General features: G+C 40.0%; 1 protein-coding gene across 7 annotated transcripts in view; it reads left to right on the top strand.

The window, feature by feature from the left end:
- Positions 1-15,412, top strand: part of cftr (CF transmembrane conductance regulator) — a 50,321-nt gene extending 34,909 nt beyond the window's left edge. For all 7 annotated transcript variants that reach the window (XM_042411116.1, XM_042411114.1, XM_042411113.1 and 4 more), the window contains 8 exons: positions 236-463; positions 2,736-2,836; positions 5,538-5,768; positions 6,851-7,006; positions 8,444-8,533; positions 9,973-10,145; positions 11,417-11,522; positions 12,262-15,412. In XM_042411116.1, the coding sequence (XP_042267050.1) occupies positions 236-463; positions 2,736-2,836; positions 5,538-5,768; positions 6,851-7,006; positions 8,444-8,533; positions 9,973-10,145; positions 11,417-11,522; positions 12,262-12,477 (1,301 nt within the window). In that variant the 3' untranslated portion in view covers positions 12,478-15,412. The remainder of the gene's footprint in view (positions 1-235; positions 464-2,735; positions 2,837-5,537; positions 5,769-6,850; positions 7,007-8,443; positions 8,534-9,972; positions 10,146-11,416; positions 11,523-12,261) is intronic.

Here is a 15,412-nt window from a genome sequence, read left to right as displayed (position 1 = left end):
AATGCAGTGGATGATTAATACAAGGAAGTGTTTATCAAAGGCAGATGTGTGTCACAAATTGTACTGTAACAGATGGGAGATAATTACCACTATAAACTAAATGCTCTTTAGTGTTTAATAAGTTGTCAGCTCGTATTATCAAGGACATTTTGAAGTCTAATGCACTAATGTCATTAGTTTAATTGCTGTATTCAAACCCTATTATCTTTTATGTGTCCCGTTTCCTCTCCTGCAGCTCGTAGTCCAATCTTCTCCCACCTCATCATCTCACTGAAGGGTTTGTGGACGATTCGGGCGTTCGGCCGTCAGACCTACTTCGAGACGCTCTTCCACAAGGCTCTAAACACTCACACGGCCACCTGGTTCCACTACCTGTCTGCTCTGCGATGGTTCCTGTTCCGCTGTGACATGATCTTCGTCTTGTTCTTCAGTGCCGCCGCCTTCATCGCTGTGGGAACCAACCGTGAGTGACGGGATGGTCGTGGGTTGACATATGAATGTTTGGATGTAGCGTAGATTACAGCGTTCTCAGGGTAAATGTAAGGATTTCAGGTGCTAAGAAAAGTACTTTTTAATAGCTTTTGCACCATGTAAGTAGTTTACTATGGAGGTGGTACAATTTCAACAACTGATGGTTTTTCACAACCCATAATGGATTGAGAATGGATTTAGTCACCTCACTAAAACTAAAAAAACTCTCTTACCTGTAGGGTGGTTTCTAGCCATGTTTGCCTCATATTAACATATTATCTTTCTTCCAAGTATCTGGGACACTGATTCTGGTAAAACAATACTTTTGAGTTTTTGTCAAATGTTATTTTTCAGTGCTTTTAGTGACACAAACTTATTTTTTTTCACCTTCATATTGAGATTTACGGAGAAGTTTCAGCAGTGGATATCTCAAAAGCTGAGCCCACGAAACCAAAACAATCTACAAATTAGCTTAAAGGTGCAGTGTGCAGAATTTAGTGGCATCTAGCGGAACGGACTTGGCAGAAATGGAATATAATATTCATCAGTATGTTTTGATTGGTGTATAATCCCATGAAAATAAGAATTGTGGTGTTTTTGTTACCTTAGAATGAGCCTTTTTTACAGAGCCTGCCATGTTCCTACAGTAGCCCAGAATGGACAAACAAAACTGGCTCTAGAGAGGACCTTTCACAGTTTTTATGAGTTTTTAGGCCACCATAGGTTCTCCTACACACTTGGAAGGTGAGGGGGAGGGGTATTCAGTTGGTTGCAATCTGCAGCCTCACTGCTAGATGCCACTAAATCTAACACACTGGTCCTTTAAGTTGAGAAAACTACATGAGCTGTGATTGTGGCGATCCTCAGTAAGCAAGAGCACTGTAAGGGAATGAGACCTACACATAAATCCCACCTCCTTCAGTAACACCGACAGACCAAAACTCCATCAGTAGTTTTAACCTTAACCATCAATAACTCAAAGTCATTCAGTTGGACGGATGCTTGGGAGGAAGTGCTTAAATACTCTGGAAACAAGAGGCTGTTGGGTTTAGAGAACATAACTTGTGATCAGATCCTTGCTGGTTACCACATTGGAGAAGACATATTTGATTAATATCTGGCTAAGCATAATTATAGCGATACAAACTTTTATCAGTGCCCTTTAGCAAGATAGGTAGCAATAAAATAAGACATGAAGATGTAATATAAGACTCATGCGTCGATCACGTGGGGATGGCCAATCAAAAAATAAATAAATAAATAAATAAACTGCATCTTTAAAAAAAAAAACTGCACCTTTTTTTTGCTTAGGTATTGCTATCAGTTGTACTATTACACACACGAGCGACATACTGTTATGTTGTGACCAGTGTGTATCTAAACGCTGCCCCCTCGAGGCCGTGTGCTGGTATGGTGTAGCCTGTTATCATTTGTAGCAGAGCAGTGTCGCATTTCGTTGCCGTTTGCGTCCACGTCCGACAGTCGACAGCAGCCTACATCACGGTCATTACTAAAGCAAACACAATAAAAGTGATTTTATGGTGGTATTCACTTCTTTTGGGCATCTATCAGTGCTAATACTAATTCTGCTTCATCATTTCTTTGCTTTGGCTCGAGGATGAAGTGTGTGTAGTAGCGCAGCTGAAGGACTGTTGAGGATTGTTGTTCCTAAACAGAGCAAAATGAGCAAAAAACAAAAAAAACAAGTGATCTAATCAGGTGGCAAAGTAATCGTGTGTCACCGGTATTGATCAAGAACCTTATCAACCCACTGCAGATAGACTGCTCATTTTGTCAGTAAACACTTTATTATTTCCGCTGGTCCTATCGAGTGAAGAAGCTTCAGTCTTATCTGTGTGTTACAGTGTGTAGAGTCAGATAACAAGATCATAACAGAACAGTTTGTCTGTGAAAACTGATCAACTGTTGGAATGCCACCGGATAAAATGTCATGTACAAAAGGAAGCGCGCGTGTGTGTTTTTAATTAAATGAATGGGAAACACACACACACACACACACACACACACACACAACACGTGTTGTTGCGTCATTGCCTGCGTGTTTATGATGAGAGCAGATTAAAGGGTCATTTCACAGCTCATTAGTTTCCAATGAAGCCAATGGCAGAGTTGCCGTACCTGAGTGCTGCTCTGACATCTGAGAGAGCATATTTGAATAGACAGTAATGATGATTGTGTGTGTGTGTGTGTGTGTGTGTGTGTGTGTGTGTGTGTGTGTGTATGTTTGTGTGTGTGTTCTGCAGAGGACAAACCAGGTGAGGTAGGCATCATCGTGGCCCTGGCCATGCTCATCCTGGGGACTTTCCAATGGGCTGTCATCACCAGCATCACAGTAGACGGACTGGTATGTGGTCCACACACACACACACACACACACACACGCACAGCTACCATCATACGCATCGCAGTAGTAAGATCTGACTTGCATTAAAATACCACATCGCCAGTGGCCGGTCAAGAGTGTCTCAAACACACGCACATTCGAGAAGGTTTTTTTGCGGAGCATGTATGTGTTTCTTTCTGATCTACACACCGAACCAAACCGGACACATCTCAGACCCTCCGCTGCTGGCCAGGGAGCCGCTCCTCTGCAACAGCTTTCTTGTAATTGCCAAATGCCTTGTAATTCAACCAGGAACTGCAACTAATTAATTTTTTATGAATTAATCCATCATTTTTTTTTTTTTGATTAATTTAGTCTGTAAAATGTTTGTGAAAAATGCAGATTACAAGTTCCCAGAGCTGAAAAATGATGCTCAGTTTACAACGATTAAAAAGAGCTCAGAGCTCAACACGCTGCAACTTCAGGAAAACACGTGCAAATAGACAAAACACGCAAAGCAAGTTAAGAAAAACATCTTCATCAATTGGACAACATATGTGCAGCATTTAGACAATGTGCTGCAAATTCAGACAACACAACTCATTACAGAAACACGCCGCAAACACAAACAACACAACTCGTTACAGACAACACAACGGAAGTGTTTCCAGAGGACACTCAGCAGCTACTGCTGCTCTGCTGACATCTTTGCTTTCACTACGCTGGCTGTGTAGATATCGGGTGAGATAATGTGAAACCTACGCTTTACTCAGTTCTTCCCCCTGTTGTGCCAAACACCCAATCAAACTAGATGTACCAGGAATCAGAACATTTGGGATTTAGACCTTTTTTGCAATGTAATATCTCATAACTCCCCCATATTTCATATGAGTTCAGAGTTTGCCCTCCATATATAGAGTTACAAAGTGTTTTGGTGACATTACTATGCTATTCTCTACTAGTTCACTACAGATCATCAGAAGACAACAGCTGATGTGAAACAACAGATGACAAGAAAATGCAGGGTCACAAACAGGTGTTACACCAGTGTAACACCTGTTGTTAGTCAGCTCTTGACGCCAAGTGCAGTAGTTGAAAATCAGTTTGATGGACCAGGGGGAGATCTGAACCGCTTTAGAGTCTTTAAATGGTATCTGACTATATTCCATGTGAGCACAATCAAAAGCTGACTCCCTCTGATTGTACAAGACAAGGAGTAAAATGGAGAACAGGGACGCAGCAGGTATGTTGCTGCAAGCTGTTATTTCTGTCGAAGACGTGTGTGAGGCTCTTATGAACCAGTGTTTGTCATGTCGGCGGCTGATTTCCGACACATTTTGGTTTGTTGAACTGACAGAGCTTATCACAGCGCAGGACATTTTGTTCAGTACGTTCACATACACACACACACACACACAAACACGTTCACCGCAGTGGTGCTGGTGTGTGTTTGGGGGAGTTGGCGCTGATCTTCACAGTGTGACTCATATTCTTATGAGCGAGAGAAAAGCTCATTAATGTGTTGTGACTCCCTGTGAATAATACTTACACTGGATGGGAAGTGTAGCTATTAAAATATTCTTCTCAAGTACAAGTACATTGCTTGAGCTTAACTAACACTATAGGTGTCTACATGTAGCTAGTTTGAAATGTTAACTTAGTGTTAACATAGGTTTCATGTTGTTTAGTACAACAATTCAGTCTGAAGATACTTACAAAAGAAATATAAATATACAAGTTTCAAGGTTCAGTTTTATTGTCATTATACAATACAGGATTGCACAATGAAATGCAGTTGTAGCCAGAAAATGTATTTATTTAGTATTAAAATACTAAAAATGTGAATAGAGTAACATAATAAAATTGGAAATAAAATGGAACAAAGTACATAAAAGCCACACTGAAGGAAGAAATAAAGGAAGGAAGACATAAAAAGGAAGAAATAAACAAGTAAAAACTATATTATATTTACAAGCAATACACAATTAGATACATAGCCGACTGCAGACTGTAAAAGATAATGGATGTAGCCACTGTGATGTCACTCATTGGTTTGTCAACTCCTGTTTTGACTGTTTTGAAGCCTCGAGTTTGCATTTTGACCGTCGCCATCTTGGATTTCTGGAGCCAGAAGTGACCATATATGGACGAGAGGGTGGAGCTGACCCTAATGCTAGCTGCTAGCTTTGTTAGCACAGTGCATTTACAATCTATGGTTAACTGTGATAATGCTAATGCTAATTTTTGCTAGCAAAAAACAAAATGTACTTACCAGAAAAACTGAACATCTGACTCCTCAGAGGGTCTTTTAGTAGAACCAAATGCTGAACAAGACTTTTTTAGGCAACCAAAATGTTACAATTAACTTTAATGAACTGAAAACACACTGAAACAGCAACAGCTATGGTTACGCCTACGCTGTGTGAGTCTGGGGTTATGCCATGATTACGTTATCTAACCAACGTCAATCACAATGTAGCCTCACCCTACAGCATCCCCTGCTTTATCGTCTGTTTTATTCTAAATGGGACCATAATTAACAAAATGAACATCATGATGTACTGGAGAAGACTTGAAACTAGCGATTGAGACCATAAATCTATTAGGAAACTGTTTACTGAGGTAATAAATCAAGTAGGAAGTAGGGTCGCGTCCGTACAATTGAACCCCCAGATGACCCACAACTCACCTCACCTTGTCTCTCTTCTTATTCCCGTCCCAGATGCGTTCAGTGGATCGAGTCTTCAAGTTCATCGACCTGCCATCTGAGGAGCTGCTGCCGGGGAAACACGGCGGTAAAGGAGGCCCTGACCTCGTCATCGACAACCCTCACGCCCGCGACTGCTGGCCGAACCGCGGCCAGATGGACGTCCAGGGTCTCACCGTCAAATACACCGAGGCCGGACGCGCCATCCTCAGCGACATCTCCTTCTCTGTGGACGGGGGACAGAGTGTGAGTCCTGGGTGATGGGTAAAGATTGTGTGAGATTATGAAACATGGCAAGGTGATGCTTGTTAGCACCGGCTAACTGGACCAAGAGGGGTGCTGCAGGAAAATGATCCTTGCAGTGTTATAGAGAGATTATAGCTGGGTGATGAACTCGTTAACAAGCGTGTGTGGTGACATGTTTACTATTGGCTCGTTATTATTTGTTTAAGTTGCTAATTAGAAGAATTTGGGTAGGGAATCAAGTATCAAGTATTTGTTATAGTTCATTACAGTTGAACAAAATGTTACTTCTCTCTGGGGCCAAGGTGCAAACGAAGGCAAAACACAGACAACACAGCAATATAGACAAAACAATCCACGACATTATACAATGAAAAAATAAAAGATAATATTAAAGTCAGAACAGTAAAATCAGTGACAACTGCTGAAAGACCTTTTTTTTTTTCAAACTCACACATACGCTCAGAGCTGTAATGTCTCCCTTTCATTTAAATGCCTCATGCTTTTAAATTAGGGCAGAGGAACTCAGTTAGTAGTGTCCAAATTGCTTTCAGTGAAAAGAGAGAACAAGTGTAATATTTGACCACTCTCTCTGTCTCTCTGTCTCTGCTTCTGGCAGTAATTGTACTTAGTATGAGCTCCTCGTAATGAATCGTGGAGGACAGCAGAGCTCAGTAAGTGTTAGTACTTTAGCCTCGTCCCATTAGCTGCTGTGTGGCCCGCTGATAACTGGGTTAATTGTTGCCACCAGCCTGCAGAAGAACTGACAGAGAGCTTTTAGACTCTTAAATACCTCAAGGCAGCAGTTCATTTCACAAAGTCATGAGTATACTCTACTTAACTAACTATACAGTATGTGCTGCATACTGTGCATTATGTGTATATACAGCATACACTGTATGTAATCATGATTATATAGATGCATATCTAGATACATACATGCAGAAAATGGTGAATGAATTAATTAAGCTTTCTTAAATGAACTGATAAGATAGAAATTAGTTCATATTTTTAGCTGAGTAAAATGTGTGTCTTCTGGTTGTGTGTGTGTGTGTGTGTGTGTGTGTGTGTGTGTGTGTGTGTAGATTGGTCTACTGGGCAGGACGGGTTCAGGGAAGAGCACCCTGTTGTCCGCTCTGCTGCGTCTCGCCTCCACTGATGGAGAAATCTCCATTGACGGTGTCTCATGGAGCTCCGTCTCCCTGCACACGTGGAGGAAGGCCTTCGGAGTGGTGCCGCAGGTACGTCTATGACTGCTGAGCTGCTTTATTTAGTAAAGCACTCTAAATAATGTCGGTTCAAATTTAATGACAGCTGTCAAAATATAGACAGGTGAAAGTATAGCTAGTCTAGTTAAATCCTACTCAGGTGATTCCCATATAATGGGATTTTCAAACATTGGAAATTGTGAAATTTAGATGGTTGTTTTAGCGCCATCAATACTACAATTTAGTCCTGCATCATTTTGGGTGTGACTGGACCGTTCTGCAGTTTGTATCATTTTCATTCATGAAAAGACTTTTGTCAAAAGAAAAAAGGATTTGAAAACGAATAAAACTGAAACAATGAATCCATAATCAAAATAGTTGCAGATAATTGTCTGTAAATCGACAAATCATTTAATCTCTTAACCACAAGAGGTCGCTTGTCAGGAAAACGGGGTCGTTAAAGTGCTTGAACAAACGACGAATGTTGTCACACTTTAGGTGAGAACAGTCTCCTCGTGGGGATTCGAAACAAGACTCTAACTGTAGATAATCTGATTGTGTTGCATCTAAAAGGAGCCTCAGTTACAACGAGCGGATACTTGGTTCGATCATGTGACTCCAGAACGACACATAATCAGGCGTCTCTATCAGCAGTAATCAGCAAGATGACATCATCTGTCTGTCACACATCACTGTTAAACAATAATGATGTTTAATGATGTGACTAGGGATGGGCATTTGAAGAAATTTCCTTAATCGATCATCGGGAAAATTAACGATCAATTATCATCAATCTTTTTTTTATTTGTATTAAAAATGCCTATGGCAGAAAATATTAAAGAAAGTGTGTTTTTCCTCAGTTAAATCTTTATTCCAAGAAGAAATTATAGACCAACACCAGTCCTCTTATACAAGGCAGTTAAGCTGTTAAACAGAAAACAAAACAAAAAGGAAAACAAAAAATTCTTAACGATCAATTATCGATCATCGATAAATCATGCCCATCCCTAGATGTGACAATGCTGTGGTAAAGATGATGGTTGGGTTAAAATGATCAAGTAAAACTAAAATAATTGTTATTTTAACAAAAAAAAGTTAAATTGTCTTTTACTTAATTCAAATTTGAAGATATTAATTTGTTTTGAATTTATTTACTTTAAACTTTACCTCTAAACTAGCCACAGATTGCTTGCAGTAGCTTGTTATTCTTTGAGACTGTGTCACTATTTGCAGATGACATCACCTCTTCTTTTATTATAAAGATCTTAAATTTATTAGATCCAAAACATATGAACATGAACATGTTCAACGACCAAACTGTGAGACTGACTGAGTTCAAAATATAAAAGCCTGAAAATATAAAAGCACCACTGCTGTAAACGATCCAAACGATTGTTATCATGTGGGCTAGACGTGTAATGTCAAGTTTATTGTGTCATTTAAATGTTTCCTCTGTTCCGTATTGAACAGAAAGTGTTTATTTTGACCGGCACTTTCCGGATGAACCTGGACCCACATGGACGTTACAGCGATGACGAGCTGTGGAGGGTAGCCGAGGAGGTGAGACTCAATTTCCCCTTTTTCCCTTCTGTGCTGCTGTAATTTTGGTCTTCATTGGTGAAGTACTCCATTCTACCAGACATGTTTCCCATGTTATTAGTTATATAGATGTAATGGCGTTCAATTTTGGGTGAATTAGCCAGTTTCCTGCCTTGGTTTGTCTCCTGGGATCAATACAGAGAGAAAACTGAGAAGTTTTTATCTTGTGTCATGTAGTTGAGGTAGAGACCACCCTGCTGCTATTTTAATGCATTTCAGTTGTTATGCGACCAAGGTGTCATTGAATTTGAACATTTAATATGCAGTTAAAAATAATACAAATAAACTTACAGAAAAAACAACATATAAAGATGTTTATTTCAGCACAGGAAGTGTATGAAAAATAAGATGTTTCTGAGTAACATGTCACTCTTGAGAACTAAAATGATATCAGCCATGTCCTGCTCATAGACTGTATAAAAATATGGACGTAGTTACCGTGACGTCACCCGTTGGTTTCTGAAGAGCGGTTCTGAAGCTCAAAGCGAGCCGCTCTGGCCGTCGCCATCTTGGCAGTACGTGACTCCGCCTAACTCCCAGCCAATCAAAAATGGGCAAAGAGGCGGGCCGAATGGCTGAAACTAGCCACCTAGCGGCTGGCGGACCTGTCACTCAAAGCAGCCAACTTTACGGCTTAATAAAATTTAAACTGGTGAGTTATAAAAAAATTCACCCCCGTACAGTTGTCATGAAAGAGGAAATTAGCTTTAGAGACCAAAACCTGTTTTTTGTACCAGGCTGTAAACATGTTTTGGCATTTTAACATGGAGGTCTATGGGGATTGACTTGCTTTTGGAGCCTCAAGTGGTCATTCAAGGAACTGCAGTTTTTGGCACTTCCGCATTGGCTTCATTTTACAGCCCCGGAGGTTGCCGCTTGGTCCTGCTGTGTCAGAATCAGCTTATAAGAAATAAGCAGCTGATAGATAAATTATCAATAGACTGAGGTTTGTTGAAGTCAAGCGGCGTCTCTTTAATTCAAACAGAACATATGTGACAGACACAGAGAGTCTGCAGAGTCTCCATGGAGAATTCTGCAGAAGAAAAGAAATTCACTGGTATATATCGATGGCCTTGATGCCCTTGGGAGGCACCTTTAGTTGTTTACAGATTCCTACCAGACCTAGACAAAGCTTTACAGAGCTCTCCCTTCCACATGATATCCATATGACTTTGTCCCACTTTTACCCTTGTGATCCTGCAATCTAATATATATATATATAACCATACATGGTACACAATGTACAGATTTTTCTATCAGCAGCATAGTCAGTAGAAGAGAAACTGTTCTCAGGTTTGATGCCCCTTTCATAGAAACTTATTTATGAATGACCTCTGAAATGATAATCCACAGCAAAAAATCAGCAGTCAGTGAGTAATATCCGTCCTTTGCGTCCTCAGGTGGGTCTGAAGTCGGTGATCGAGCAGTTCCCGGACAAGCTGGACTTCCAGCTGGAAGACGGAGGCAACGTGTTGAGCAACGGACACAAACAGCTGATGTGTCTCGCCCGCTCCATCCTCAGCAAGGCCCGCATCCTGCTGCTGGACGAACCCTCCGCCTACCTCGACCCCATGTCAGTAGGAACACTAACATATGTGTGTTATGAGTGTATGTGGCAACAAGAGGTTACTCTGTCTGACCTCTGTCCTAAAATATTATATAATTATGGTGCTTCAGAAATTAGTGTATTCCTAAATTGGGTTGAAAATGTACCTCTGCTGGTGACTTGTTTTGCTCACTGTATACATTCATTCAGGCTGTATAGACAGAGGAAGCCTCTGCGTAGCTAAATCCTGCTGACTGCTGTATGCATACGTCCTGTTTGAAGGGTCAGTTCACTCAAACTACAAAACAAATTTTCACTTACCTCTACCGTGGCATCTATGTAGATAGTTTTGGATTTATTTGTTCAGGTTATGAGATTTCTGCTAACAGGACAAGCTGGTAGTTTTCATATGGATAGGGGTTTTTCCAGTAGAAAGTAGTTCAAATTAAAACTTCAGAAATAAAAAAAAAAAGGTGCTTAAAATCTGATTCTTGAGAAAATAATCAAATATTTTTCAAATCTCATGTGTAGAGGTGGTTTGGCTTACAAGTATTGTGTGTGTGTGTATCCAAACCTCTGATATATCTTGTTCCTCTGTGCTGCAGAGCTCCGTCGTCGTCCAAAAACTATTAAAAACACGTCAGCGAGCCACACCGCTGCACCGGGTGACGTGTTCCTGCGCCACAAAGACTACAGTCACGGTAGTTTGTTTAGAAACCAATCCAAAGACTATTAACAGCGATTACATTCTGCAGTCTCCAGAGAGTAGTTCTGACTGAAAGGTTTTTAAGATGAGGTCTACGACACAGGAATAAGATATATCAGACACACACACAATACTTGCAAGTATCTTGTTTTCTCCTCACTTTTATGTGTATTTCCTTTGTGTGTGTGTGATGTCCTGCATTGTGAGGTCACAGCAGCAGCAGCAGCAGCAGCAGCAGCAGCAGCCACCCAAATCCAACATGTGCGGTGTTCCCGTCACTGCATATGGAGACAATCTAGAGTGCTTTCAGTAATTCTGACCTACTGTACGTGGGAGTGTGTTTGCATGTAAGCGTTTCTGCAGAAGGGGGGTCATGATGGTAAATGAAGCCTATAATGAGCAATCTAGTTTGACCCGAGGCCGAACGCCGCCCGCTCTTTCATGTCAGCCTCAACAACCTCCCTCGACAGGAATGGAACGCTAAGCTAATGTATTAGCAGTGGAGAGAGATGGCCTTTGATGATGATGATGATGATGATGATGATGATGATGGTATGTGTGTGTGTGTGTGCATTTGTTTGTTTGTGAACAGAACGTTGCAGGTCCTGAGGAAGACATTGAAGCAGGTTTTCTCCGGCTGCACCGTCATCCTATCAGAGCACAGAGTGGAGCCGCTGCTGGAGTGCCAATCATTCCTGGTGAGTTCTGGATGAAATTTACATTTTTTTACTGATTTTCATCCACATTTTAAAAGCTCAGGTGTTTTGGAGAAGCTCATGAAACTCAACTTGGCCTGAACATCATTCCCTTACGGTAGACTGTGTTGGGTGCACACGTGTGCTGGAGTGTGTGTTTGCATGTAGGTAATGGGGGTTTGTGTTGGAACAACAGATGGCGTGAGAGTAACATGAGGGAAGTGACCTCAGATTAGGAGCAGCTACTGTGACTTAAGACAGAAAGAAAGACAGAAAGACAGAAAGGGAAGCAACAGAAAGACTAAAAGAAAGGAAGAAAGATAGAAAAAAAGACTGAAAGACAGAAAGAACTGTCAGTTTATCAATTAAAACTGTCTGAAGTGACTGCAGTTATTCTTTACCAAAAGCCAACGTTTGTCTCCAACAGAAAATTTCAGATTTCATTTCATCTTACTGATGACAAATGCACACACACACACACACACACACACACACACATTCACACACACCAGCTGAGTGTTTGTTGTTGACTGTGGTTGGAGAGTGGATCTAATGTAGTTCAGTATTGACAAGAAAAGGTTTGCTTCTGTACAAAACAGGAGGTAACACACACACAGTGTTTACAAAACTGAAGCAAAAGTCTCCACACAGCTTTTTTTTTAAAATATATGAAACATCATAATTTGAAAGAAGCTCAGATAAACACATCAGACGTGATTTCTGCTCCCTCCTGCTTGTCCAGATGATCGAGGGCAGCTCCATGAAAAGCTACGACTCCATCCAGAAGCTTCTGAACGAGACGAGTCACCTGAAACAGGCCATGAGCCCCGCCGACAGGCTCCGCCTCTTCCCAACGCTTCACCGCCTCAACTCCAGCAAGAGGGCGGCGCCGCAGACCGCCAAGATCTCATCCCTGCCAGAAGAAGCTGAGGACGAAGTCCACGACACCCGACTCTAATAACCGGCCAGATACACACACACACACACACAGACACACACACACACACACACACACACACAACAACAGTTTGATTCAACACTGAAATCCCAACTTATTTTTGTAGGAAAACATTTTAAAAGCAAAGTGAACACATTTAAGTCAGGTTTTCCATCACTGGAACAATTTGGATCCATATAATCATCTAACACACACACACTTCTTCACATACACATACAGTATATTGTACTGTAAACATGCAATAAAGCACGACACACAATAAAAACACAGCAAAGAGCGTCTGGCTGCACACTCAGCTGAACATGTTACTGTCACAGAACGAGGCTGAGCTACGGAGCTAATTTACTGACAGAAATCCAGACTAATAAAGGTAATGACTCACTCATAACAGCAGCTCACTTATAACAGAAAGTATCTGTAATAATTTGGATTGTAACAGCCAACTGCGTATAAATCTTTAGTATTAAATTCTTCATGAATATAAATCAGGTATGTACAGTGCAAAATGTGAGGGCAATAAAACTTCAAATCATGTGTAAAACCTTCAACAGTACAGTACAAGATACTGTAGCTGTGGGTTTGGACGTTGCATAAAAAAAGCATTGGTATGTAGGTGAATTGAAATTTCATGGTAGCTGCACGAAAACTGTACAAATTGAAGCTGTGAGGTGAAAATCTGTCATTAAATTAGAAAAATATGAATATACCGATGCAGTATATATGTACGTGCAGCAGGAAGACCTCTGAAGCTCCATGAAGAAGGGACCACTTATAAAAAAAAAAACATGATGGCTATAAGTAAAACAACTCAAATGTTAGTGAAGCACATAACAGACTCCACCTGGCCTCAAACTGGACACTTATTGTTATTGAAAAGCATTTCGAGTGCCTTTTGGTGCTGGACAAACTGTATAAGGGCTTCTTCTTTTTTTCTCCTGAGGTCCAAAAAAAAATCTGTATTTGCTTTGAAAAAGCGTGAAATATATAAAACCTTTTTTTTGCATATTTTGTTGTTTTAAAATACAAGGGTTAACTTGCTGAGAAAACTGTTTTGTTGGAAGTGAAGTGGAAGCGTTCCCGTTCTTTAGATGGTTTGACTCAGACTGAGCTGCAGCCGCTGTAGAAATCTCATGTCTCATATTTGCTGCACAAACAGAAAGTGTAACTATGAGCATCAATTAGTAAACACAGATCAAATCTAATTAGTTAATGATAATGTTGCACAATAAAAACAGACAAGTAAGTTGATGACTTGCTCTATCTTTTGCTATCAGTTTTGGCCTTTTAATACTAATTAATACTAAGCCGATATTTCATGTAGATGAGGAAAACAAAGCGTATTTAATCCTTTACAAACATGTTCATGTTCTAAACCTTCACAGCATCGACTCATAATCAGTCTCTCTACTAAAACCTCTGAGCTACAAATCTATTTTTAGTTCATAAATACCTCACCTGTCATTAATAAACGGGCGATTAATCCTTCATTCAGATTTCAGAGAGCAGAGAGAGTTCAGGGTTTTACACAAAAAACATTCACAACCTGGACCAAGAATGTCTATCAGCTGGACAAAAATCTAAAAAAAAAAAGTCAAGTCAAAATAATTTAGCATATTCTAGGTCACTTTAGACAAAATCATAAAATTTCAGGCTTTCAGAATGATGTTCATGGTGTTTCTACTGCTGTCTAATGTAAAAATCAGTCAAATGTGACCTGAACAGGATGTAAAAATTAGGATTTGATTGTCTCAGTGCAGGAATCACTGTTTGTCTTTGAACAGGAAGAGAAGCATTAATGAGCTGCAGACAAACCATTATTATTATTATTATTAATCATTATTATATTCACCTCTCATTAACGACAGGAACAAAACATAATATTATCCACAAACTGATGCAACATGAGCCGCAGATCAAGCATCAAAACACCGCTAACATGCTGTAATATATAAAAAATCTGAAAAAAAAACGAAGTGGAAGTGGTGCTGGATACAAAAATCAATTAAATAGCAATACAAGGATCACCAGCACATCGAACCAAAGCTCCCTTTAATTTTATTAGTGACATTTCTACCAACTTACAGGTCTTCCTCAGGCAGAAATATCCTTCTTGTATTGCTGTTAGATTTATAATCCGTGTATAAATTACTCTTGAGAATTAAGGTAAAGTAGAGACTTCTACAGTGGCTTCACTTCTGTATCTGTGGTCTGACCCTGCAGTAACTTCAACACACACACACATAGAAACGGGAACGGTAACGTCATTGGCTGACGTCACTAACGAGCGATGACTCTGATACCCTTATTTTTCAATCTGTATGCACTTTAGAGACACCCTGAGGTACTCAAGAGCTTTCACAGCAAGGAAAACAGTCGAATGATTGAACGCTGTACAACAGTTTCTTCAATTCTTCCATAAAATTAAGTGTAGATGTAGAATTATGACCTCTGATAACAAATTACGCTTTTTACTTTTAATTTTTTTCAGCCTATAATACTTGACAAATTATAGGGAGAAGGCAGTAATTCATCAAAAAAAAAAGTACATTTTCTATTTGAAATGAATATATTTTCAGAGCTGCTGCTGTATAAAACGCAAAAACCAACCATTTTTTAACTCTTATCTGTACTTCCCTCTGAAACTGGAAACGATATTGACTCTCCTGATGTTTTTTCTTCTTTTGGTTTGAGGGAAGAGCACGTTGCTCCTTTCATACTGAATGATAGTTTTGTAAAGAAGCAATGCAGAAAAAATTAAGGTACCGTGGAGAAATGCCTTGATGTGTTAACTGTGACAACAGATTTTTTTTTTTACAGTGTAAATTAAGAAAAAGCTGTTTCTTACTCATAGGAAAAGGGACACAAATGTCCAAAAAATGTATAAATGTATTTGTTCAATCAACTATATTTCCAGTAAAACTTAAGATTTTGAGAA

Source organism: Thunnus maccoyii, chromosome 5 (genome assembly GCF_910596095.1).
Source record: "Thunnus maccoyii chromosome 5, fThuMac1.1, whole genome shotgun sequence".
In the NCBI taxonomy this organism is placed as follows: Eukaryota; Metazoa; Chordata; class Actinopteri; order Scombriformes; family Scombridae; genus Thunnus; species Thunnus maccoyii.
The sequence above is the reverse complement of the archived record's forward strand: the minus strand, read 5'-3'. Positions and strand labels throughout refer to the sequence as shown.